The sequence below is a fragment of the Sander lucioperca genome, chromosome 12 (assembly GCF_008315115.2).
Source record: "Sander lucioperca isolate FBNREF2018 chromosome 12, SLUC_FBN_1.2, whole genome shotgun sequence".
Lineage (NCBI taxonomy): Eukaryota > Metazoa > Chordata > Actinopteri > Perciformes > Percidae > Sander > Sander lucioperca.
Genome location: NC_050184.1, coordinates 3,004,591 through 3,028,531, shown reverse-complemented (window position 1 = coordinate 3,028,531; position 23,941 = coordinate 3,004,591). Strand labels below are relative to the sequence as shown.

Genomic DNA, 23,941 nt, shown 5'->3' with positions numbered 1-23,941 from the left:
CAGACTCGGGATCTGAGAGTGTTACAGACTCGGGATCTGAGAGTGTTACAGACTCGGGATCTGAGAGTGTTACAGACTCGGGATCTGAGAGTGTGTTACAGACTCGGGATCTGAGAGTGTTACAGACTCGGGATCTGAGAGTGTTACAGACTCGGGATCTGAGAGTGTTACAGACTCGGGATCTGAGAGTGTGTTACAGACTCGGGATCTGAGAGTGTTACAGACTCGGGATCTGAGAGTGTTACAGACTCGGGATCTGAGAGTGTTACAGGCTCGGGATCTGAGAGTGTGTTACAGACTCGGGATCTGAGAGTGTGTTTAGGGGCAGTGAGAACTTCAACTTCAGTTTTTATGCTCCACATATCTGGAACAAACTTCCAGAAAACTGCAGGTCTGCCACAACTCTCAGTTCTTTTAAATCAAGGCTGAAGACTTTTCTTTTTGATGTTGCCTTTCTTCAAATAATTTCTTAATTTCTTATACTGCACTGAAACTTTTATTTACGTATTTTATCTGTTTTTCATTTTTTGATCCATAAGTCCTCTGGGAGGCCAGGATTGGAACCTGAATTGCAACATTTTATTCTCATCTTTTATCTGTCCTTAATGTTTTAATTTTTTTTAAAATCATTTTTAACTGCTCTTTAATGTTTTATGTAAAGCACTTTGAATTGCCCTGTTGCTGAATGTGCTATCCAAATAAAGCTGCCTGGCCTTGCCTTGCCTTCAACAGTGTGTGCACTTCAAGCTGAGACAGGACAAATGCCACTGTATCTTTGTCGAAAACAACTGCTTGTTAACTGTTGGATGAATCTGAGCGAGCATCCAACCACAAAGAGCTACACGTTGCGAATTCTTAATTCCCCCAATAAATATAGAAATGCCTTTACAATCTGGATAATGTGCAATATTTAGGGATACTAGTTTGAGATAAGATAAGATAAACTGTATTAATCCCACACTGGGGAAATTCCTTTGCTACAGCAGCTCAAAAGAAAAAAATGTACACACATCAGAATAACACAAATACACATTAAGTAGACATAGGAGAAGAAATGTACATAAAGAATAAGAAATAGAAAGAATAGAATTAATTATAATTATATAGCAGCCAGCCTCTCATCCAAATGGTGACCCTGTAAGATCCCCAAAAACTCAACCAACCGCAAACAGCTACACATTGCGAATTCTTAATTCCCCAATAAATATAGAAATGCTTTTACAATGTGGATAATGTGCAATATTTAGGGATACTAGTTTGAGATAAGATAAGATCAACTTTATTAATCCCACACTGGGGAAATTCCTGTGCTACAGCAGCTCAAAAGAAAAAAAATGTACACACATCAAAATAACACAAATACACATTAAGTAGACATAGGAGAAGAAATGTACATAAAGTATAAGAAATATAAAGAATATAATTAATTATAATAATAATAGTAATAACAGCAAACATATAAACACCCTTATATAAACAGACAGTATATAAACACAGATATACAGATGAGTAAGGTGCGGATGAATAGAAATAACTAAAATATATGAAAAGGGGGAAAATAGGCAACCTTGTCTGACCCCGCCTTATTCAAATCTATGGGCGGTGTAGTCTGCTCTACGGTTGAAGCATAGACAGTATATAAGAATTACACACAGACACAGACACAGACACAGACACACACACACTTGAAGGTTGAAGTTATATCAACTGACCACTAGGCGTCGCGCTGAGTTCAAGCAGATGGTGACGCAACCCTGGGCGAAGCAGAGGAAGAGACGGCAGATACCGCACCTTCGACCAAGGTAAGTGAACAAAGACCAACTATTAAAACACAGAATGAAAGGACTAGAAGGCAATATGTTGCACTTTTTCTTTAGTTAATCATCATACTAAATGGACGGTTAACGTGCTCTGTTTTGTGATGTTTTATTAAAAAACAAAGGACTCAAACAAAGGACTTTAGCAGATAAGTAGCTAACGTTTACTAGCTAACTTTTCCTTAGCTTTTTGCTTTGGGGTAACTTCAAGTTGTCAAATTCGTGAAAACGGATATCGTAAGTTTCTGGTAAGGCTTTCAAAATAAAACTCAGAATAACAAATATGCGACGAAACAGTCTTTCCTGTAAACGTGACAGTTTTACTTTGAAGGAAATATCCGGTGTTATTCATACTTTCTCTGCCTGACTTGATGCAGCTAAGAACTTTAATAGCTAACTAGCTAGCTAACTAAGCATTTGTTTGTAATGCTATGGGTTAACGGAAACTACGCGGACTTTATATTATGAACAAAAATGTAACCAATGTTACGCAACAGTACGTTAAGTGTCGAGGTAAATTGCTTTCTTTACGTTACTCTTTCGGTAACGTCAACGTTCGTTTTTGGCACTATGGCTAACGTCTCGGTGCAACCGAAACTAACCACTTTCGGTAGCTACGTGTTGTTGACATTATCCAACTGGCCAGGAGCTGGAAAAAAACAGCCAAACTTAATCATTCCCGTTTTGTCAATAACCTCCAACACTGTCTGTCTTGTTTGTTTTTGACACGATGAGCTCTCGCGATATTACTCGTAACTCTAAATACTTTTTTATTCTTTTCTCGTCAGTTAAGGGCGTAGTTTTGTGTCAATATTGAAACACTTAGTTTCCTGCATTCTGGTGATTTTTTATCCAACAGTTTGTGTCATTTCTGCAGCAATTTATGGTGCAAATGTCGTTAATTATTATTATTATTATTATTATTATTATTAATTATTCTCTTGTATTGTTCTCCTGCATTTTCAAAACATCACACATGCTTCAGGATGTTTTTTTAGGGAAACGTACATCTCAACAACAATACTTGTTGAGAATGAGCCCGTCTTAAAGCCAGAAGCTCTAAAGTTAAAATCTACATAAGTAAGTAGAAATAATGACTGTTTTCGGTCAGATCGTTTATAGTTCTTTTTTTGGGGCTTTTCCACCTTTTTAATGGGCAGGACAGCTAGGTGAGAAAGAGGAGAGAGAGGGGGAAGACATGCAGGAAATTGTCACAGGTCGGATTCGAACCCTGGACCTCTGCGTTATGTGCGCCTGCTCTACCAACTGAGCCAACCCGGCCACCTTTCCCACGCCCTTGAAGGCGGCTTCATTTCACGGAGAAAAATATTCTAAATATTGGGGATAGGGCTGCAACTAACGATTATTTTCATAGTCGATTAATCTGTCGATTATTTTCTCGATTAATCGATTAGTTGTTTGATCTATAAAAATGTCAAAACATGGTGAAAAATGTGGATCAGTGTTTCCCAAAGCCTAAGAGGACGTCCTCAAATGTCTAGTTTTGTCCAAAACTCAAAGATATTCAGTTTACTGTCACAGAGGAGAGAAGAAACTAGAAGATATTCACATTTAACAAGCTGGAATCAGAGAAATCTTATTTTTTTAAATAAAAATAAATGACTCAAACGATTAATCGATTATCAAAATAGTTGACAATTAATTTAATAGTTGACAATTAATCGATTCATCGTTGCACCTCTAATTGGGGATGACATAACCCCTGCATCCCCCCAAAATCTACACCTACTGTATGTGATGAGTATTAGATTTTGCGTAACCGTTGAGTTTCTCTAATTAAAACGGCTACTTTTACAGCGTCGTTTACTGTCATTCCCAGACTGATTTTGGGCCAGTAAAGGCTGTTGTTTTGGGCTGTTTCGCACCGTTTTGTACTAAATCAAACACATATTTGATAATAAATCAACTAATGTAAATGATGGCCAAAGTATTTTATATAGGGAGTTTGATATTCCATAGAAAATGAAAATGCTTCTTGAAGTGTCTGTAATTTAGCCAGCATGCCAAATTCGGACCAATAACACTACAACAGATTCTTCAACATGCTTTCCATTATGTAAAAATCAAGATTTCACGATTCCTTTCATTGTCATTCAGCACAACACAGAAATGCAAAGCATGAATTACGAGCATGGCTCCTTTTTTAAAAACAGGGTAATAAATAGAGCTCTACGAATATATATATAATAATAATTTCCAGCAGAATATTTGTCCAGATGACTATGTGATGTATTGTACTTGTAAAAGAATAAATAGTATTGTACATTTGCATAGTAAAGCACAGTTTAGTGGTGTTTGGTTGACTTTAGTAGTCTCATAGCAGCCCGGTAAGAGCTGTTTTTCAGTCTTGTTTTGTGCTGCAACGCAGGCTGTGGTATCGGAAAACAGGCTCTGACATGGGTGGGTGGAGTCTTTTTTAGGATGCTGGTGGCTTTAGTCAATAGCCGCTTTTGGGCTATTGTCTATGTTAGCTCAATATCCTACTTAACTTAATATCCTTAGCCTATGTCTCATAGTTTGATTAAGCACTTACAACTATCTGCGTGGTCTATAAAATGTCAGAAAAGGGTGAAAACTTCGCTACCAAGACTTAAAACTTATGATAATATACAAACAGGTTTGATTTTGTTGGAACGTCAAGACGGGAAAAAGACTGACTGGGACTGAGTTTTATGACCACCTTACATCAAACTATTGAGACGACGGGAGCGCCCCGACTCTGGCAAGACTCTCAGGATTTCATTCCCATATTGGAAATTTGTCTGCGACAGTGGGATCGCTTGAAAAGCCCTTTTTGGTGTATGGTTGGCATTATTCGTCAGTGGTGCAGTGTTTTTCTCTTAGCTGTGTGGCAGCATTTTAAATGGACCAGGGTTTTTCCTGCATTGAGAAAGTGTTGGCGCCCCCCAAGGAGGTTTTAGCCAGCGCCAAAGGAAAATACGAGCGCCAAAGTGTCTGATTTTCAGCAGCCAGCCTCTCATCCAAATGGTGACCCTGCAAGATCTCCCAAAAACTCAGTGACTTTATGACAGGTTGTCTTTAGATGTGAGATGGTGTCAGACTTTAGTCTTTTCAGAGTCTTCTAGTTTATTGTAGGCATAAGGTGGGATGGGATAATAGAGAGCTTAACGCAGCAGCAGAGTACACAGCGAGGGTTAGATGTTACAACACTAACCGAGCTGAGCACTTAAACATTGACAACAATGATCAACTATGAAATGAGGTGACTGTTGACCCAGAAAAAGAGGAAGGAAAGCGGCCTTGCTGTGCTGTGTGAGCAGAGAAATGTTGATAACATTGTGCAGTTATGAAGAAATAATGACAAAATCTGATTTGTGCAAGCACTAATGTCTCTTAGAGAAAGATGGGGTTTTGAGGTAAGCTGAGTTTGAATATGTTTCTAGATTAAGCCTAATAGAGATATAAAAAGAGATAACATTTGATGAAGGCTTTCATCAAAGGTTTCCTGGCTCATTAAACTGATTTTATTTTCTGTGTGAACAAGAGATGATAAGAAAGTGACAGTACGTTGTTCTTAAAACGTCCATTTAATCCTAATTAACTATCTTGATAATCAAATAATCGGTTTGAGTACATTTTAAGAAAGAAAAGTAAAACTTCTCTGATGTCAGCTTGTTGAATGTGAATATGTTCTAGTTTCTTCTCTCCTCTGGGACAGAAAACTGAACTACAACTAGATTTGTTTTGAAATAATTAACCAAGCTAGCTAGCTACCGCTAGCGTTAGCTGGTAACTTAAAGGGAAAGTTTGCAGATTTTCTGTTCTGCCGTACACGCAGATAAATGGCGGCCGTACCCAGAGGTCCGTGTAAATCTCCGTTGATTGACTCGCTTCAGAAGGGTTAAAAATCGGCAACTTTCCCTCTTTAGCGTTGAGCTTAGCGCAGCGCCATACCAACCATAAACAACACTGGCTCTAGCCGTTTGCTGCTTCCTGTTTGGTGCTGGAGGGAGAGCACCCATTGGTTGTTGACAATGTTCACATGATTTAACTTCACTACTAAGACTTAAAACTTATGATAATATCAAACATGTTTTGATTTTGTCGGAACGTCCAGACGGGAAAAAGACTGACTGGGACCAGGGGCGATCCTAGGATCAGACCTTTAGGGGGGCTCAGCCCCTAATGAGAATGTGACACGGATACAGTGCCTTGCAAAACTGTTAACCCCCCCTCCTGCTAAATCAGTAATTTCATTAGCCGATAATCTCTGAGCTCAACTTTTTTTTTTGACACAGTGATGGAACTAAACCTGACACTTTATAAGTCACAGTAATAACGACCAATTTGAACTCCGAACACATCTTCCTTTTTTAAGAATGACTTCAGTGCCGTTCTTTGTTCTTTTCTCAAAGAAAAGCTGAACTCCAAGTCTTCCAGAGTCGCGGCCAAAGCCGATTCCAAAGGCCGCTGTTCACCAGCAGCAGCAGCAGCAGCAGCAGCAGCAGCAGCAGCAGCAGCAGGCATCTTCTTTGTTTTCAAGTAGCAGGGAATTCACGCGGAACCGTCGCAACTCTGCCGTCATTATATTAAGCCCGCCTACCGACTCTATACACGGTGTGATTGGTCTGACCAGAGTTTGGTTTTTCAAGCTCGCAAGCCAACGGAGAGTTGCTAGACAACCCTGGCTGCAAACTACATTTGCTGCTGCTAGGGTGGTCTAGATTTCTAGGCTAAGCATTTAGTACAACAGTGAGACATTTTCCCGTGGACACGCTCCGTTCTCACTGCTAACTTTGTCCGTGTTTCGTTCCAGGTAAAGCATGGCAATGACTGGCCCGAGCTCGTGCTCCTCCATGAGTAACCACACCAAGGAGCGGGTCACTATGGCCAAAGTGACCCTGGAGAACTTCTACAGTAACCTCATCGCCCAGCACGAAGAGAGAGAGATGAGGTAAGTTTCAGATCTACACAAGTCATTCTGTGGCTGCTCAGTGGTTTCCTTTTGCAGTTGGGCTTAACTTTGCTCTGAACACGGATGTTTATTTAGGCCCATGATCTTGTAATTCCATAAAACATTCAACAATTTAAGTATTCACAGGGAAACTGATACAGGCTTCTGCTCATAAGTTGATACACAAGCGCACACACATATATAAACATTAACATTTTATTTGTTTTTCATCGGGGATGTAGCTTATGTCTAAATTAAGTTGAAGCAAGACCACTACCTGTTGTAACATGTCATCATTGTGGTTGGTTTAGTAGAGAGGCTGGGTGATTTTCTTTTTTTCTTTCAAACAGATTTCACTCTGATGATGATGATGATGACCTTTTATTTAGTTTTCGGAGGTACTATTGAGGGCGAGCCCTCATTTTCAATGTAGCCGAGATTACACAAAATAAAATACACAATAAAATTTAGAACACAATGCACCGACAGTGCAAAACGTGTAAAGGACTGGAATAGAAACAAGGACATGCAACTCACAAAATCAATTATGTAAAGTCAATGATGTGAGCATCCACACTGCTGAACAATAACGTCAAACACGCACTGAACGCTCCAGCTGATAAAAATACATCAGAGCAGACGTCGCAATGTTCGATTACAGGAATGTCTGTAGTAATGTCCGACATATTTGTGAATTCTGGTACTATATTATGAACCAAAAAAAGTCTGACCAGCGGTAACAGTAACTGATATGATGGGATTTGTATTCACTACTTTGTGTCTCTCCAGGCAGCAGAAGCTGGAGAAAGTGATGGATCAGGAGGGCTTGGCAGATGAAGAGGTGAGTGGCAAACACACACGTGCAGCATGCTTTGTGGCTGTATGGGAGAATTCACCTGACGTTGTCCTCAGTCCCTGTTATAATGTAGGATTTTCAGATCTGCTGGAACACTGCTATACAGTGCTTTATGTTTATTTTCTTCGGGTGAACTGTGAGCATTTAGATTGGCCACAAAAATGTAGCCTGAAGGGCTGGGTATTAGCAATGATTTCCTGAATCAATTTGATTCACAAGGTCCCGATTCAAATACATTTATGATTTGATATTATTTACGTTAGGGACATTTCAGTTGCATTACCAATTTAGCTTGGATATTCTTCTCTTCTAAGATTCTCAGAGAACTTCTGCTGTACATTGTACAAGCTAGGGCTGCACAATTAATCACAGTTTTATCGAAATCGCAATATGGACTAGGGCAAAATCCAAATCGCAGAAGGGTGCAATATTTGTTAAAGGCAAAATATGTGTCTAACTATTCTGAATGAAGTGTATATATATTTTCCTCATATTGTGCAGCCGTCGTACAAGCAACCCTCAAATCTTTTTTATAATGTACCAGGTTAATTGAACCCAAAAAGGGATTGAAAATTATTTTACATTTGCCAAGAAAGTAGTTGGTTGCCAATTTTAAGAGATATTTGGCTGATTTAAATCCAGCTCTGTGTCATGGCCGTGTGTTTGCATTAACGGTGTTTGGCTTTCCTCTGTGGCTCCAGTACACGGAGTAATGGTGTTAAAGGTGCTCTAAGCGATGTTGGGTGACGTCACTTCTTGTTGACGTTCGAAGTATAACGACAACGGAGGCTAGCTCGTTGTCTAGGACAGCTCTCCTCTAGCTAACTTCCCTCTTCACGCTTCTCTCTCCTCCACTCCCCACAACCCCCTTCATGTGCACGCGCACTAACCCCCCAACCCCCAAATCCTTCTTGTTGGTTATTGGCTGGAACACTGTTTATGTTTGGTGGTGCAGGTTGACGCAGTTTGTTTTTGTTGCTGTTTTGTGGAGCCTGGGCTGTCTACAGAGACTGCATTTCTTAACAGTGTGTTCAGGGGACAGGCAGCTAGCAGATAGTGAGGAGATGTTTTTTACAGTGTGTTCAGGGGACAGGCAGCTAGCAGATAGTGAGGAGATGTTTTTTTACAGTGTGTTCAGGGGACAGGCAGATAGTGAGGAGATGTTTTTTTACAGTGTGTTCAGGGGACAGGCAGATAGTGAGGAGATGTTTGCTGTATGTGACAAAAAATTTTGTAGCCTAAAAAACGCGTGACATCGCTTAGAGCAGTGGTTCCCAACCTTTTTTCTTTGGTGCCCCCCCTACTTATGTCTAAGAAAAGCTGACCCCCCCCCTCCCGAAACCGAAGTGGAGGTAACTCTCGAGATAGAGCCTTACTTTCTTTTTTGATACAGAGGAGATATCAGCACTTTTACTTTTCTCCGCCATGTTTCATTCATAAAATAGTGATGCCGTGGCGGCAGGAAAAACGAGGATGATAGCAGCTAGCAGCTGACCTGATGACAGCAGGGTCCCAGGTCAAGAGGTCCCAGAGGTTTGGCCTACTAAGTAGCCTGCCTACAATGTTAAGCGACAACTAAAATATATAGTTTTTATACCAACTTTTATATACATTATATATTCTGGTGTATTATCATAATTTGTTTAACATGTGCACATATTTTTTTTTTTACCTCAACCTCAAGCCAGATAAAGACTTGCGCCCCCCCCCCTCTGATCTTTGCCGCCCCCCTGAGGGGTCCCCGGACCCCAGGTTGGGAACCACTGGCTTAGAGCACCTTTTTTTTTTTTTCGCAATGCAGAACTGGATGATTCTGCATCGATGCAGTGACAGACCATAATGATTACTGCCTGCTGATGTTGCTTGCTGATTTTTCCGGTCTGTACTTTTTTTTTTTTTCTTTTTTTCTGTTGTCTGCTGTGTTTAGACTCAGCTACATTCAGGAAGTGTCTTTTTTAAGAGCAGATACAATTAAAAGGGGAGTTCATATATATGTGACGGCTTGAATTTGTCGATGAAAACCATGTGTAGCAATATATATAATAATATTGAGGAGGTGACGCATTGTGATATCAAATTGATCCGAATCGTTGACAGGATAATACTAATCGAATCGTGAGACACGTGAAGATTCACACCCCTACTGGTTAATTAAAATCCCAGAGGCAATAACATAACAGACTGTTGAGAGCAGTGATTTAGTTTGACCTGGGCTTGCAACTGTATTCTGATATGATTTCTTTACTTTGGAAACAGTAGTTATTGGGAAATTTACAATCTTTCAATTTATCCATTTTTTGGGGGGTAAAACCGCAAGCCATTGCACTGCAATCACAAGCTCTCCCTCTTCCTGGAGGGACTGTATAATAATGAATCTTATTTATTGCTTTAAAGATGTGCAGTTATGAATGATGTTAAATAGCGAGTGTGCGTCACACTATGGTGTATTTCAAAGTGATGTCTGTGCTCTGCAGAAACGTATCCGCCGTTCTCAGCATGCCAGGAAAGAGACAGAGTTTCTGCGTCTGAAACGTACTCGACTGGGTCTGGAAGACTTTGAGTCCCTGAAGGTGATTGGGCGAGGAGCTTTCGGAGAGGTAACAACCTTTTACATAAACACTTAAAACATGAGTCTCGTGTGCCATTGAGAACCCAAGCAGTCAACATGGCTTCAAAAACGTGTGTGTGTGTGTGTGTGTGTGTGTGTGTGTGTGTGTGTGTGTGTGTGTGTGTGTGTGTGTGTGTGTGTGTGTGTGTGTGTGTGTGTGTGTGTGTGTGTGTGTGTGTGTGCTTTTCTAGTTTTTTTAAATATTTAAAACGGGTAAAAATCTTGTTTCATTGTCAAGTAAGAGATTTGTGTTTTGTGGCTTGTTGAGAGTTAGTAAGCATAGCCATATCCATGTATCACTAGTTTGGAGACATAATGTGAACAGTAGCAAGTAATTCTCACAGCATACTGTTTATTTTTAGCCTCACATGTGAGAGAGAGAGAGCGCCTCGCTGATATCATCCCTGTGATCAAACAATTCTTTCTCTGTCTGCTCTTTCAAACATCCTTTTGTCTGAAATCCACCCTGTATCAGTTGAAACACATGTAATCTTTTTCTTATTAGATTAGTCCCGTGGTTCCCAAACTGTGCCGGCGTTAGAATGGGGGGGGGGGGGCGGCAACGCTACATATCATTAAATATAGCATGGTTCTGCTGCACTGCCAGGTAAACGTACAGCAGACGATGAAACTACACCAAACACCACACCTACCAAAACAAAGGCAAGAAAATACGAAGTCACATCACATTATCTCGTTGACAATACCTTCATGGAAAAACAGATAATCGTTGCGTGCATTTCTCTCTCTCTCTCTCTCTCTCTCTCTCTCTCTCTCTCTCTCTCTCTCTCTCTCTCTCTCTCTCTCTCTCTCTCTCTCTCTCTCTTTCTCTCTCTCTCCCTCCCTCTCTTTCCCCCTCTCTCCCTTTTTCCCTCTCTCTCTCTTTCTCTCTCTCCTCTCCCTCTCTCTCCCTCTCTTTCCCTCTTTCCCTTTCTCCCTCTCTCCCTCTCTCTCTTTCCCTCTCTCTCTCTCTCTCTCTCTCTCTCTCTCTCTCTCTCTCTCTCTCTCTCTCTCTCTCTCTCTCTCTCTCTTTTGTCACTTCATGGAGAAACAGCTCTACTACCATAAAGTGTGAACAGAGCTGTGTCGCACTTTAATCAAATATATAAATGAAAATAGGTTAAGCATAACTAATATGTACATAAAGGCCTAAATATATAAATCTTTCTCTCTCTTGCTTTCTCTCCGGGGGGGGGGGGGGGGCTTGAAAATATTTGTACTTACCAAAAGGGGGCCGTGCAGAAAAAGGTTGGTCTTTGTCTCTGTCAGGTTGGTGTAAGCATTGCTGTGTTTGCCTCCAGGTTCGTCTGGTGCAGAAGAAAGACACGGGTCACGTCTATGCCATGAAGATCCTCCGAAAAGCTGACATGCTGGAAAAAGAACAGGTGAGGCAGAAAATTACACACTGAATTGCTGCTGTTGGAGATCAGTTGGGACATCTTTTCAACATGTGTGTGTCCCTGTCTGTTTGTTAGGTTGGTCATATCCGTGCTGAGCGGGACATCCTGGTAGAAGCAGATAGTCTGTGGGTGGTCAAAATGTTCTACAGCTTCCAGGATAAGATGAACCTTTACCTCATCATGGAGTTCCTGCCTGGAGGTATGAGCCCTTAACCCTACAAAACAGTACTGCAGGGAGACCAGAATGCATCCCAAGCCGGCTAACCTTTGGCTAACACTGGTGTTCATGCAGAGATGGGGACTCGAGTTTGAAACTCGGACTTAAGTCGCACACACAGTCACTTCAGACTTGACTTGAGACTCGAGATGCGGCACTCGTGAATAATGTTTATTTTTTTTAAAAACGTCTGATGAGCTGAATGTTATTTCCCCCGGCGTAACCTATAACCTACCTATGTAATACGTAATGTATTTGCTGCGTGCAGCCACACATGAGAGAGGACACCAAACATGTTGACCGCACCGGCAGCTGCTGTGCCATTCATCAGAAGATTTGGCTTTAAAAACTTCATACAACAAGGTCCAAAGTAAAGAAGCTCTGAATGCAAAATTATGCAGACTCTAGCTCAGAGACTTGAGCATGAAACCGTCATGGAGCCAAAAAATTACCCGGATCTTCCGCTCTGCTTCCACAGCAGGCGCACTAGAGCCGGCTACTTCCTGTTTAGCGCTGAGCTAACTTGAATGAGGATTAAATGATTTTAACGTGCAGCTCTTAGACTTTCCAAATGTTATCGGACAGAATTGATCTGATAGTGAAACAAGTCATTCCGCGGGGTTGTGACGCTTGAAAAATATATCCACTGATTTCACAGACGTCCCTTTCACTGTGTACGTTTTTGGTTTAAAGGGTAAAAAACATATTTTCCTATGTTTTTGTGTCTAAGTGACTGATGGGAACAACAATCTTTGGTCCAGTATTAAGCGAGATCGCTGCATTTGGCAGCGGCGAAACAAGCTACAATGTAAAAAAGATTAATATTCTAAGTGACAACATTTTCCCTGTCTGTCAGCGGCAAAACAAGCACTTTTGTGAAGGTAAATACAAGCTGGACAATTGCTCTATTAACTTACATTGTAGCTTGTTTCGCCGCTGCCGACTGCAGCGATCTCGCTTAATACTGGACAGGTGTCACAGATTGATTGATTTCCATCAGTCACTTAGACACAAACACATAGGATCATAGGGTCCAGGTTGAAAAGTCTTTATGGGCCAGAGGGCATCACGTGACGGACACAGAAGTTCAATTTGCTTCAAAGCCTGTCACAATTCTTGGGGGCCTGATCCTGACCTGTCAGAAAGTTAAACCCCTGGAGAAGGAGTTTAGAAATGCTTGTTGTCCATCGCTACAACATAAGTGCTAGTGTGACTGTGGTCTCTGCTGTTGTGTCCCAGGAGACATGATGACCCTGCTGATGAAGAAGGACACTCTAACAGAAGAGGCGACTCAGTTCTACATAGCTGAGACGGTGCTGGCCATCGACTCCATCCACCAGCTGGGCTTCATTCACAGAGATATCAAACCCGACAACTTGCTGCTGGACTCCAGGGTGAGTCATGGTTAACCACCTTTTTTTGCCAATAGACTACAGACTCTGTACTACATTTAACAATTATTTATTAAACACTAAATATTACATTTAAATATTAATATATAATTAATACATTATATCTATCTACATCTATGTCTATGTGGCTATCTGCCACATGGCGAGTAAATGTTTTTACCAAAATAGTTGTGTTTTTCATTCTTCATTGTGGCAAAGGTGCAGCTACTTTTTTCTGCTCCTCTGCTGTCTGCAGGTCGGAACTTCGCGGGTGCAGGCCGACGCGCGCGCGCGCGCACACACACACACACACACACACACACATATACACAAACACTGGCGCACACACCAGACGCCAGCCACCACGTCACTTCTGTTTACTGATAGTTAGCGTTTACCTCAGGCTAATTAATTAGCTAGTAAGTGGCGATTTTTGGTAGCCAGCCTTCCAAAAGAGAGCACAATGAAATTAAATAAGCAGGTAACGGAGTCTCAGTTCACCATCCGGGAGGCTCTGACATGCTTTCCGCACTCTGTGTCCACGGACAGCTGTAGGCTTGTACCAGTTAATGTTCTGTGCATTGTCGGACACATGCAGCCACTTTCCTGAAACCGCTACCAAGACTGACAGCGGCCACAGCGGCGTGTATGTCCGAGCCTGTCTCCACCGCCTCCACCTGCAGGTTGTCAGCTGTGTGGTTTGGAATGAAAGGGGGAAAATGGGACGGAGTAACACGACAGATATCGCTCAAAAACATTATTTTTTTTTATGACGTAGTTAAGGCGGCAGGCGTGTGTTGCTAAGGCGGCCTCCTTAACTGCAAAGTGCTGCGGGAAACCCTAGGGAGTCATGTTTAACAGGACCGCCTTGATGTGAGAATGGCTGTGATTGGTGTGTGTCTGATAGGAATGATAATTCAATCAGTGGGCGTATGACTTCCGTGTCCTGGATGAAAAACTTGCTTTTTCAATGTCAATTTGTCTGGTTACCTGGTTGTTACTGTAGTCTAAGCTACACAGAAGCTAGGCACAGCCCCTCTTCTTGCCCTCCCCAGTTTGCATCTGTAGCATACACTGAACTTACTGTACTTTAATTTGCTCTTTATGATGTCCATAATGTGCCCAGCTGGAGACTGATGACATTGAGGCGCTCACCGTGTGCTGCAGACTTCAGTAGTTCTAATCGTGTGTGTTCTGTGTTTTCAGGGTCATGTGAAGCTGTCTGACTTTGGTCTGTGCACGGGGCTGAAGAGGGCTCACCGCACCGAGTTCTACAAGAACCTGAACCACAGCCTGCCCAGTGACCTCAGTAAGCAAAGTCAGGCAACCCCTTCCTTTTATTTCAACTGTAGCTTGCATGTGTTCATGTTTTATGACTCCAATCTGTTGTTTTTATATATAAATGCTAGGGCTGTTAAAATGAACGTGATAATAACAAATTTAACACAAATTCCTTTTAATGCCACTAATTGTTTTGACGCGTTCTGTGATTTGGGCTTCAGGCCGCTTCGTAGTTCGGGAAATCGGGAAGCAATGCAGCAGTTGGTGTTGGGGTCCTGCATCATCCTGTCAGGGTTCTAGTCGCAGTAATTTCCGGCTCGCTCGTCGCTCTACATTACCCCGCTTATCACACGGCTTATTACACAGCTTATTACACTGCTTATTACACTGCTACTCCCCTCCCTTATTCCGTAACACGTAACAGCTTATCATACAGCTACTCATACAGAGGTTACCCGCCTGCGTCCTGGTGGGGACGGTTAACTTTACAGCTGATGACCACGGCTCTCCGGCGAATGCCAGGTCACCCCGTGAGTGAGCTAACCATGGAGCTAACGGATGCTCTGTTAGCAGTGTAGCCATTAGCGCTGTTAGCGTTCCCCGTTTCCTCCACCCTCTCTCTCCCTTTGATCCGCTGATCAGCGGTATGTGCTCCGTATGAGCACACATATTGATTTTTAAATGATTTTATTCATTTAAAATTGTCCACCAGAATCTGTGATCAGAACTTTGTCCATGGCAACGGTCTATTATACCTAGCAACGGTTTGTTACACAGAAATAGTAGACCGGAGAATGCCTTGATTGTCCAGTCCGAATCAAGCATCCAACCACGCCGTGTCAATGTCAAAGTGTCCCTGAGCAACACACTGCTCCTAATATACTTATGGGTTAAATTGCAGAATAGAATTTCACTACATTGTACTGTGTGTATGTGTGATGGGCTTGAGTTTGCCATGTTATGCTTTCAACATATCTTTTGAGCATACGTTACCTTTGAGGTTATTCTGGAGAATATTCTAGACAGTATTTGTCATTTCTTTGGATTGTTGCAATAACAGTAAACATTTGCATAGAGCAAGCATATTTATACGCTCCCATGTTGATAAGAGGGTTACAAACTTGAAAAATATCCCTTTTAATGTACATTTAGAACAAAATGTGCGTTTAATTTGTGATTAATTGCGAGTTAACTATGGACAATCATGCGATTAATCGCAATTAAATATTTTAATCGCTATCGATTGTCAGCCCTAGTACATATAAAACTGAAGAGTTTGACCATATTTAATCTCTGTAAAACTGTTTTCTTAATATATCAGGAATGATTTTCCTCACTGGTTAAGATTACAGGGGACTACAGATACAAAAAATAGCCTTTTGGCTAATTGTGGCATTTTTAACCCGCTTATAATCATGTGTGTTATTAATTTGCACTGTCCCCTTCTTAAATAAACTGAATTTAATTGAAGATGCAGCACACATCAGCCTGTATGAGAGATTGTGGGGGTCCCAGCTTGCTTTAACACTGAGCGGTCCTGTCTCCACAGCCTTTCAGAACATGAACTCCAAGAGGAAAGCAGAGACCTGGAAGAGGAACCGGAGGCAGCTGGTAAGTCCGAACAGAGGCGTGATTTCAGCCTTTTGGAACTGGCTTTTTTTTTTATTGTGAATGAATACAGCACAACTTTAAAAAGAACATGTCAACATTGCAAGTTTTTACTCTTAACCTTTGGTACTGATACCAAAACTATCATACATCAGGGTTTCCGTGGGGTTTAAAAAAAGTCTAAAAAAAGGCCTTAAAAAGTCTTACATTTGCTGTGTTTCACAGGTGTTGTGTTCTAGGTCTTAAATGTTTTAAACCGGTTTTAATTTCCCTACGTCCATGTAACGCTACCTCTAATGCTCACTGAAAGGTTTTGTTTTATTCTGTGGCGTTGAAGTTCCTTCTTTCGCTCATCCAAATAACATGCTGTATAGTTTCGCTTTTATTCAATTTTAATAAGTTTATTAACTTTGAAAGTACTTTTGTGACTCTGCACTTCGTTGTACTTTTATGTCGTGATATAGGACTTAAATTTCATTCATTTAGGTCTTTAAAGGGTCTTTAAAAAGTCTTAAATTTGACTTGGTGAAACCTGCAGAAACCCTTTCTATGCAGTATCACTGAACATATCCAGCCCCACAAATGACTGTTTACTGACACTTCCACAGTGTGCTTCACAGGCTCTAAGAGATGCCAAATGTCATGTCTGGAGTTATATTGTTTATAGATGAAGGTAAAAGTGCCTTTTGTCTCGAAAGAAGGGTCGAACAGAGCACAGAGAGACTCCAATCCAGATATCTCTGATGTGTAAAGGCGCTGTCACACCAACCCGATTATCGGCCGTCGGACAGTCTGGCGAGGTCGGTGACTCGAGTCTGTTCGGTGCGTTCCGTGCCGTCGTCAGTCAGAGGAGCCGTCGGCCTTCATTTGGGCAGATTTGACTTGTTGAATCGGAAGGCGGGCAGTCGGACTCAATGACCAATCTGATTGGTGGAGCGCTAACCCGGAAATGACAAGCGGGATGAGCCTGACTAATGCCTCTCAAAATCTGACGAAAATCTTTATCTTCTTTTAATCTTTGTCGATCTTAAATTGAAGACAGATTCAGCAACTGCACGGCCTATTTCTCGCTTTAAATGTTTTCAGAAACACGTTTCGGTGAACTATCTTCGTGAAATATGAGATCGTATTCCGAACGAGCCGCCATTATGCCCGGTTGTAAAATCCGGGAGCAGCCAGACCCACGTGATGCGTTCGTCCAATCAGCTGCCGGTTTTCATTTTTTGGGCGACAATACAGATTAGCGCCGCCTGCTGTTACGGAGACGTATTACGTCTCGCGCACACACAGAACGTACGCTCAAGTCGGCGTCTCTTCGGTGTGTTCTGAGAAATTTTTTGGACCAACTCGGGGAGACAGTCAGTCCGACTGCCTTTTCTGCCGACGGTCGGCCGTCGGGTTGGTGTGTCAGAGCCTTAAAACCCAAACTGTTGCAGAAAACAGTGGGTTCATGTAAAACCTCACTGCTCATAGTCAGACGTGTATTAAAAAAAAATGGTTTTAGGGGCCTTTTAATCTTTAACATTAAAGCTTTTTGTTGTTCCCTCCCTGCTCCTCTTCTCCGACAGGCTTTCTCTACAGTGGGAACCCCAGACTACATCGCTCCAGAGGTCTTCATGCAAAATGGATACAACAAGCTCTGCGATTGGTGGAGCCTGGGTGTCATCATGTATGAGATGCTGATAGGTAATGACTCGATGGTACAATGGGATAGGGCTGTAACGGTACATGTATTCATCCCCAAGCGTTTCGGTACAGGGCGTACGGATTGGTATGCGGCATTGGTTTGCTACGCCCTGTAACCCAAACATATCAGAGACGCCCCAACTCAGAGTAACTTCCTGTATCTGTGTCACATTGTTGTCCACTGGCACGCCCTCTTTAGGAGACTGAAGTTGTATGAGTGATTCCAACGGGAGAAGTGAACGCAGATTATTCAGACAGGAGAAAATTAACTTTGTTCAAGACCTGTTTCTGTCTCAGGAACAAACTCTCGCGAGATCTGGCAACACAGAGAAGCTAACGTCAGCTAACGTTCGTGAACGCCCTAACAAATCCCACCTCTGTGACGCTAAATGTCTTTTATCAGTGTAAATATCTAACGGTAGCAAAAGAACATATTAATATATTATTAAAATATAACTTTTCATTCATCCACACGACGTTCACTACATGTTCAAACGAGGCCACGCCCCTTTAGGAGACAGGAAGTGTGTAGCGTTTCATACCATTGGCGCAGCTTGAAATGCTATCTTTAGTAAAGAGGATCTTTGTTAGACAACGAGCCACCGTTGAATGTTAATACTTAATAAACATAAAAATGGAAAACAAGTTATTTTCTGCACTTTGTTTATTTTCCCGTTGTACTGAATCCACATTGACCCCAAAACCGAGACTCTGATGTACCGTTACACGTCTACGATGGAACAGTTTTCACCTTATTACCTAAATGGCCAGATGTGGTTTAAAAAGATGGTTGATCTTTTTGTTCCCCTCGCTGTCTGCAGGTTACCCTCCGTTCTGCTCCGAGACGCCTCAGGAGACGTACAGGAAGGTGATGAACTGGCGAGAGACGCTGACCTTTCCTCCAGAAGTGCCTATATCAGAGAAGGCCAAAGATCTGATCCTCAGGCAGGGAAACCTCTCTTCGTCTTTCATCACAATCACTTGTTTTGTAAACTGATAAATGATGCCTTTATTTATTATTTTGAACACGTCAAAGTTATCTAAAGCCCAGTTCAGATGGAAGATTTGCGACAAGATGAGTGGAAACTTTCAACTACTTGCGAAGCACCGATCTGCAGCGTTCTGAAAGCTGCCAGTTCACACCAACGAGACGAGACGGTGTATCATCTCCATAGCAACGACTCTTTGTACTTCCGTTCTTCCGTACTTCTGACTTTCAGGCTTTTTTGCAGCTGGATATAGGCTGTCATTCGTTCCGTCTAAATATGAGTGTGGATAACGTTAGTGATAGTAAGATACTTGCTACAAGGGCTGCAACATATTGTTTTTTTATCCTCATCGCTTTCTCAACTTGCACAATAAACGCATCTCGAAAGGCTGCAACATATCACGAAAGACACTCAGAGATTTTGTTAGTTGAAAGGAAATAGTAGAAAACTAGACTTTAAAATATAACTGTCGTTCTTGTTTTTTAGTGGTGCCTTTTATATTCAGTTCAATGTTCAATTTTCCTTTTATTTCTTTTAATTTCAACAAGCAATTTGTCGTATCTTAGCAGAATACTGAAAGCAACTGAGTACACTTTCATATCTGTGAATTGGCGCAAACATTTTATTTATGTGATTCACTGCTCTGTTTTAACGCTGCTCCTTCTCTTCAGTCACTCTCTAGCTCGCTCCACCACATATGTTGATCCGTTTCCACCATTTACAGTTTGTAACATAGAAATAAAACGGATAATGGATCATTTATTTCTATAGTTTGTAGCTGACTTGACCAGCTGACTTCTCTATTGGCTGTTGAAACAGGAGACGTCTCTTACGTTCTAAAACCAGCCTCTGGAGACTCCACCACCGCTGAAACTTTTCCTGCAACGTTCTAAAACGGTTTCGTCTCGTCGCGAATCTTTGGTCTGAACTGGGCTTCAGAGCACCTAAAATGTTTTGTATTGAATGTGTATGATATTAAGTGAAGCGTGTTGTGAGCAGGTTCTGCTGCGAGGAGGAGCACAGGATCGGTGCTGCGGGGGTCGAGGAGATCAAGTCCAATCCTTTCTTTGAGGGCGTGGACTACGACCATATCAGGTGGGGAAAGTTATCACCTGTCTGAGTTAAAGGATAGTTATTACAGTGAGACATTTAAAATCTTTCCTTTGTCTTAGATGATTGGTATTTTAGACTTTTGACAGTTAATAACTGTGTCTCTACTAGGGATGTCAAAATTAAAGTGATAATAACGGCACAAATTTTGTGTGATGCGCGATTAACGCACACGCTCTGTGATTTGGGCCTCAGGTCCCTCCCTAGTTTGGGAAATTAGATAGCAATTCAGCAGTAACGTTCTGCAGAATAGTCTCGAGAAGGAACTTGTTTTGGTGGAACATTTGCACCCCGCAGAAGAAAACACCATATACAATATTAAATGAAGTTAACTGTTGACACAATACAGTAACGTGAGCTATTTAAATTAGCTGATACATGGTTAAACCTCATTAGCTCTTACCAGTGTATCTCTGTGTGTCCTTCGTCCACAGCAATCCCACCAATCAGTTCCAAAACCTCCCAGTTAAAGAGGAAATGCCCTAAACATATTCTTTGTAAATCTTTACAATCATTCCCCGAAAGAACCAAGCAGGCCTGACTTGTTGTACCATTCAACTGTTCTTCAAAACTTTCAGCGTGTAGCTCGCTAGCTCGAAGTATGTTCACACAGAGAGAGGAAGGAGAGGTGCAAGGCCTGACATCCTGAGCTGTTACGGCCACAGGACACCAAACCAGAGGATTAGTTCAAGTAAATTATTTTTATTCACAAAATATAACTACCAGAACTGGACCCAGAACTTCCCCCCGCCCCCAAGACCAGACCTCCATCCTCCAAAAGAAATAAACACAAAATAAAGAAAGCAACAGGAGACAACACGGTGGTCAAAGGGCTGCTTCAGTCCGAGAGAGAGAGAGAGCGATCCCGTCTCCCCCATCCTTCCTTATCTACAGGGGGCGGGGCCACACACTAAAGGCCCTAACACACCAACCCAATTATCTGGCGAGGTCAGTGACTCGAGTCTGTTCGGTGCGTTCTGTGCCGTCGTCAGTCGGAGGAGCCGTCGACTTTAATTTGGGCCGATTTGACTTGTTGAATCGGCCAGTGGGAAGTCGGACTCAATGACCAATCTGATTGGTGGAGCGCTAACCCTTGACTAGCGAATCAGTGCACTTACGTTAAAACACTTATCGGAAATGACAAGCGGGATGAGCGTGACGAACGCCTCTCAAAATCTGACGAAAATCTTTCAAACTGACCTTTGTCGATCTCAAATTAAGACTCAGCAACTGCACGGCCTATTTCTCGCTTAAAATGTTTTCAGAAACACGTTTCGGTGAACTATCTTCGCAAAATACGAGATTGTATTCCGAACGGGACGCCATTATGGTCGGCTTTATAATTCGGGAGAAGCCAGACCCACGTGACGCGTTCGTCATTTCCAGTTTTCATTTTTTTGGGTGACAATACAGATTAGCGCCGCCTGCTGTTATGGAGACATATTACGTCTTGCGCACGTGCAGAATGTACGCTCAAGTTGGCGTTGCTTCGGTGTGTTTCGAGGCACTTTTTTTAGAGACGGGAGCCGACTGATCAGTCCAACTGCCTTTTCTGCCAACGGTCGGCTGTCGGGTTGGCGTGTCAGAGCCTTAACAGTCAAACCAGGAGCACCTGAGGAAGACCAGGGGGGAGCAGACGTGAGAATGTATATTGGTGTTTAAAAGTCTAGGCTTTGATGGAAGGCTGCTGATCCGCCCACCCACACTCAGTGGTTGAGGGACATTATGTCCTGTTTAAACCTTAAAAAAATTGATTTGCTACAATTGGGGACGGTGCGTACGCGCAACCTTTTCAGATTTCGTCATGAGTCATTTTGTACACGCCACTTTTTTTGAAAACCTTGAGCTCAATTTAGTTAAAAAAAAATTAAGTTCATACACAGTGTAATTCTTGAGCGACAGATGCCAACAAATCCACAAAAATCTCTATCCCCACAGGGCAGACACGGACACAGCCGTGTTGTAGTGCAGAACTACAAATATTGTGCTGCACAATATGACTGAAGCGTCTGCACCGTTATTCCACGGGACGGTGCGTAGGCTCAGCCGCCTGCTCGCACTTCAACACCGCTCACTTGCGCTCGAACTTCGGATAAACTTTTTTTCCTACACATCTCCAAGGAGACAGGGACTCTTGCTTTGTGTTTGTCTTTCTCAAGGATTGTCAGATTACGTTCTGAAATGCTTTTTTATTTTTTTTTATTTTTTTTATTTTATTGAATTGAAGTTGAATTGAAACTTCCCCTGATCTGTAGAAATCATTCTCTCCATTCAAGAGGATTGTGTTTGCATGGAAACCCCAGAAGCAACTCTCTCCTCAGTTATTCAGTGTCCCAAAAGTAGGCTACTCCAGAAGTGTTTTTTTTTTTTTTTTTAATCCTGTGCAGCTCCTCCCTCTGAGTCTGATGTCAGGTCATGCCACATTGTCAGCATGGTACATGGATACATGAAGCAGAACACAGTGGGTCACATGTCTAATGCTTTTTGAAAACTAAAGGCTTTCTTCTTTATAAAACGTGTCGGACATCATCACGTTTTTGTACAGGCCTACATTTTTATTCATTTACATTAGTAAGCTACAGGACAGCGTCTTTGAAAACATGACCTGCGCAAAAGAGAAAAAAAAAAAGAATGCGTCATTGTACCCAGCACTTCTGAAAATGCACTTCCGAATGAGTCTCTGTCCCCAGCACATTTCAAACCAAACTGACTCCCATGGCTACTCGGTTACTGGCTGCAACAACAAATTCCAAAACTTCACTTTTTGCTATTTATCCTGACTGAGCACTTTTTTTTCTCCTTTTTTAAACTCTAGTCTGCGTGTGCGTGTTAGAGTACCGGCTGTTAAATGAGGTTTGGGGAAGGGTTAAGGGCACGGGCTGTAATTTTTCATAGTATCTTCTCTGTGATATGCAGACACTGAACAAATGTATGTATTTGTTTAATGAAATAACATCTAGAGTCTAAAGTCTGAAGCCCGTATATAGGACCACCTCACTCATCTTATATTTGGTCAATACGGTAAGAAATGCAGCACTTTTAGCTTTGCATCCCCCTCCCCAGATGAACTGTTCTTTGTACCTGGTTTAAGAAAAATCTGTTCTGTAACTCTCCTGATCTGCTCTCCAGAGAGAGACCTGCTGCCATTCCCATCGAGATCAAAAGCATCGACGACACCTCAAACTTTGACGAATTCCCTGATTCGGATATCCTCACACCGACAGGTACGCTGCCTATTTCTGTTCAACACATTCCATGTTTTGTGTTTTGATGTGTGAAATAATTCAAAACCCCTCTTCTTCATTTTCTTCTTCTCCTCCAGTCGCCCCGGTGTCCAACCAGACCGAGGCCGACCTGAAGAACAAGGACTGGGTCTTCATCAACTACACCTACAAACGCTTCGAGGGCCTGACCGCTCGGGGAGCGATACCGTCCTACATGAAGTCAGGGAAGAGATGAGCTTCTCTCGGACCCGAAAACACCACCACCGTGAAACCTGAAAGAGTCGTCCAAAAAAAAACACCGCGTTGTCTGAGGAAACTCGGCTCTGAAAGGAGAACTCTTTGTTTGTTCCCTGCATTACCCGAGTGACGAGGAGGATCCTTGTCACACGGGACGAATAATAAAGGGGCTCAATTTCATCCGTTTGCTTTTTCCAGGAACTGCTGCCTTCATTTCTGCAGGTCTTCACTTTTATCTGATGCTTTCGAGGGTACCTCTCTACTTTCCTGCGCACACATGAAGACTGAACTGGGATTTAAAGTGATTGGGATTCTCTCCACTTGCTTTTTTTTCCACTAGTGGATGCAGTGCGATGTCTTCACTCCTGATACCAGCATCCATTACATTCCTGCTCTATAAACCAGCACCAGTCAGTCGGTTTGGACCTACAGTACCAAGGGCTCCTCTCCTTCCAAAAACCAGGACATCCACTCCACATGTTCCCCTTTTTATGTTGACTTCTCAACTCAAACATTGCATTAAGTGGTCACTTGATGCTCTTCAGGGATTCTGTCCAAATGTTTTCTTGTTTCCCACAAGA

At 42.2% G+C, this 23,941-nt stretch overlaps 1 protein-coding gene across 6 annotated transcripts; it reads left to right on the top strand.

Annotated features, from left to right (window-relative positions):
• The first annotated feature begins 1,697 nt into the window (after window positions 1–1,697).
• On the top strand, window positions 1,698–23,419 carry LOC116058529 (serine/threonine-protein kinase 38). 6 transcript variants are annotated; one of them, XM_031311418.1, is made up of 14 exons: window positions 1,698–1,802; window positions 6,616–6,753; window positions 7,543–7,594; window positions 10,084–10,206; window positions 11,519–11,602; window positions 11,693–11,816; window positions 13,074–13,228; window positions 14,432–14,534; window positions 16,056–16,117; window positions 17,683–17,800; window positions 18,622–18,745; window positions 19,789–19,884; window positions 23,029–23,123; window positions 23,222–23,419. In XM_031311418.1, exons 2-14 carry the CDS (start codon window positions 6,623–6,625, stop codon window positions 23,356–23,358), a joined length of 1,404 nt encoding a protein of 467 aa, XP_031167278.1. In that variant the 5' UTR covers window positions 1,698–1,802; window positions 6,616–6,622; the 3' UTR covers window positions 23,359–23,419. The 6 variants fall into 6 exon arrangements, with proteins under 6 accessions (XP_031167278.1, XP_031167250.1, XP_031167269.1 ...); XM_031311390.1 differs by having other exon boundaries at window positions 23,029–23,130; XM_031311409.2 differs by having other exon boundaries at window positions 14,432–14,543.
• Window positions 23,420–23,941: the final 522 nt, after the last annotated feature.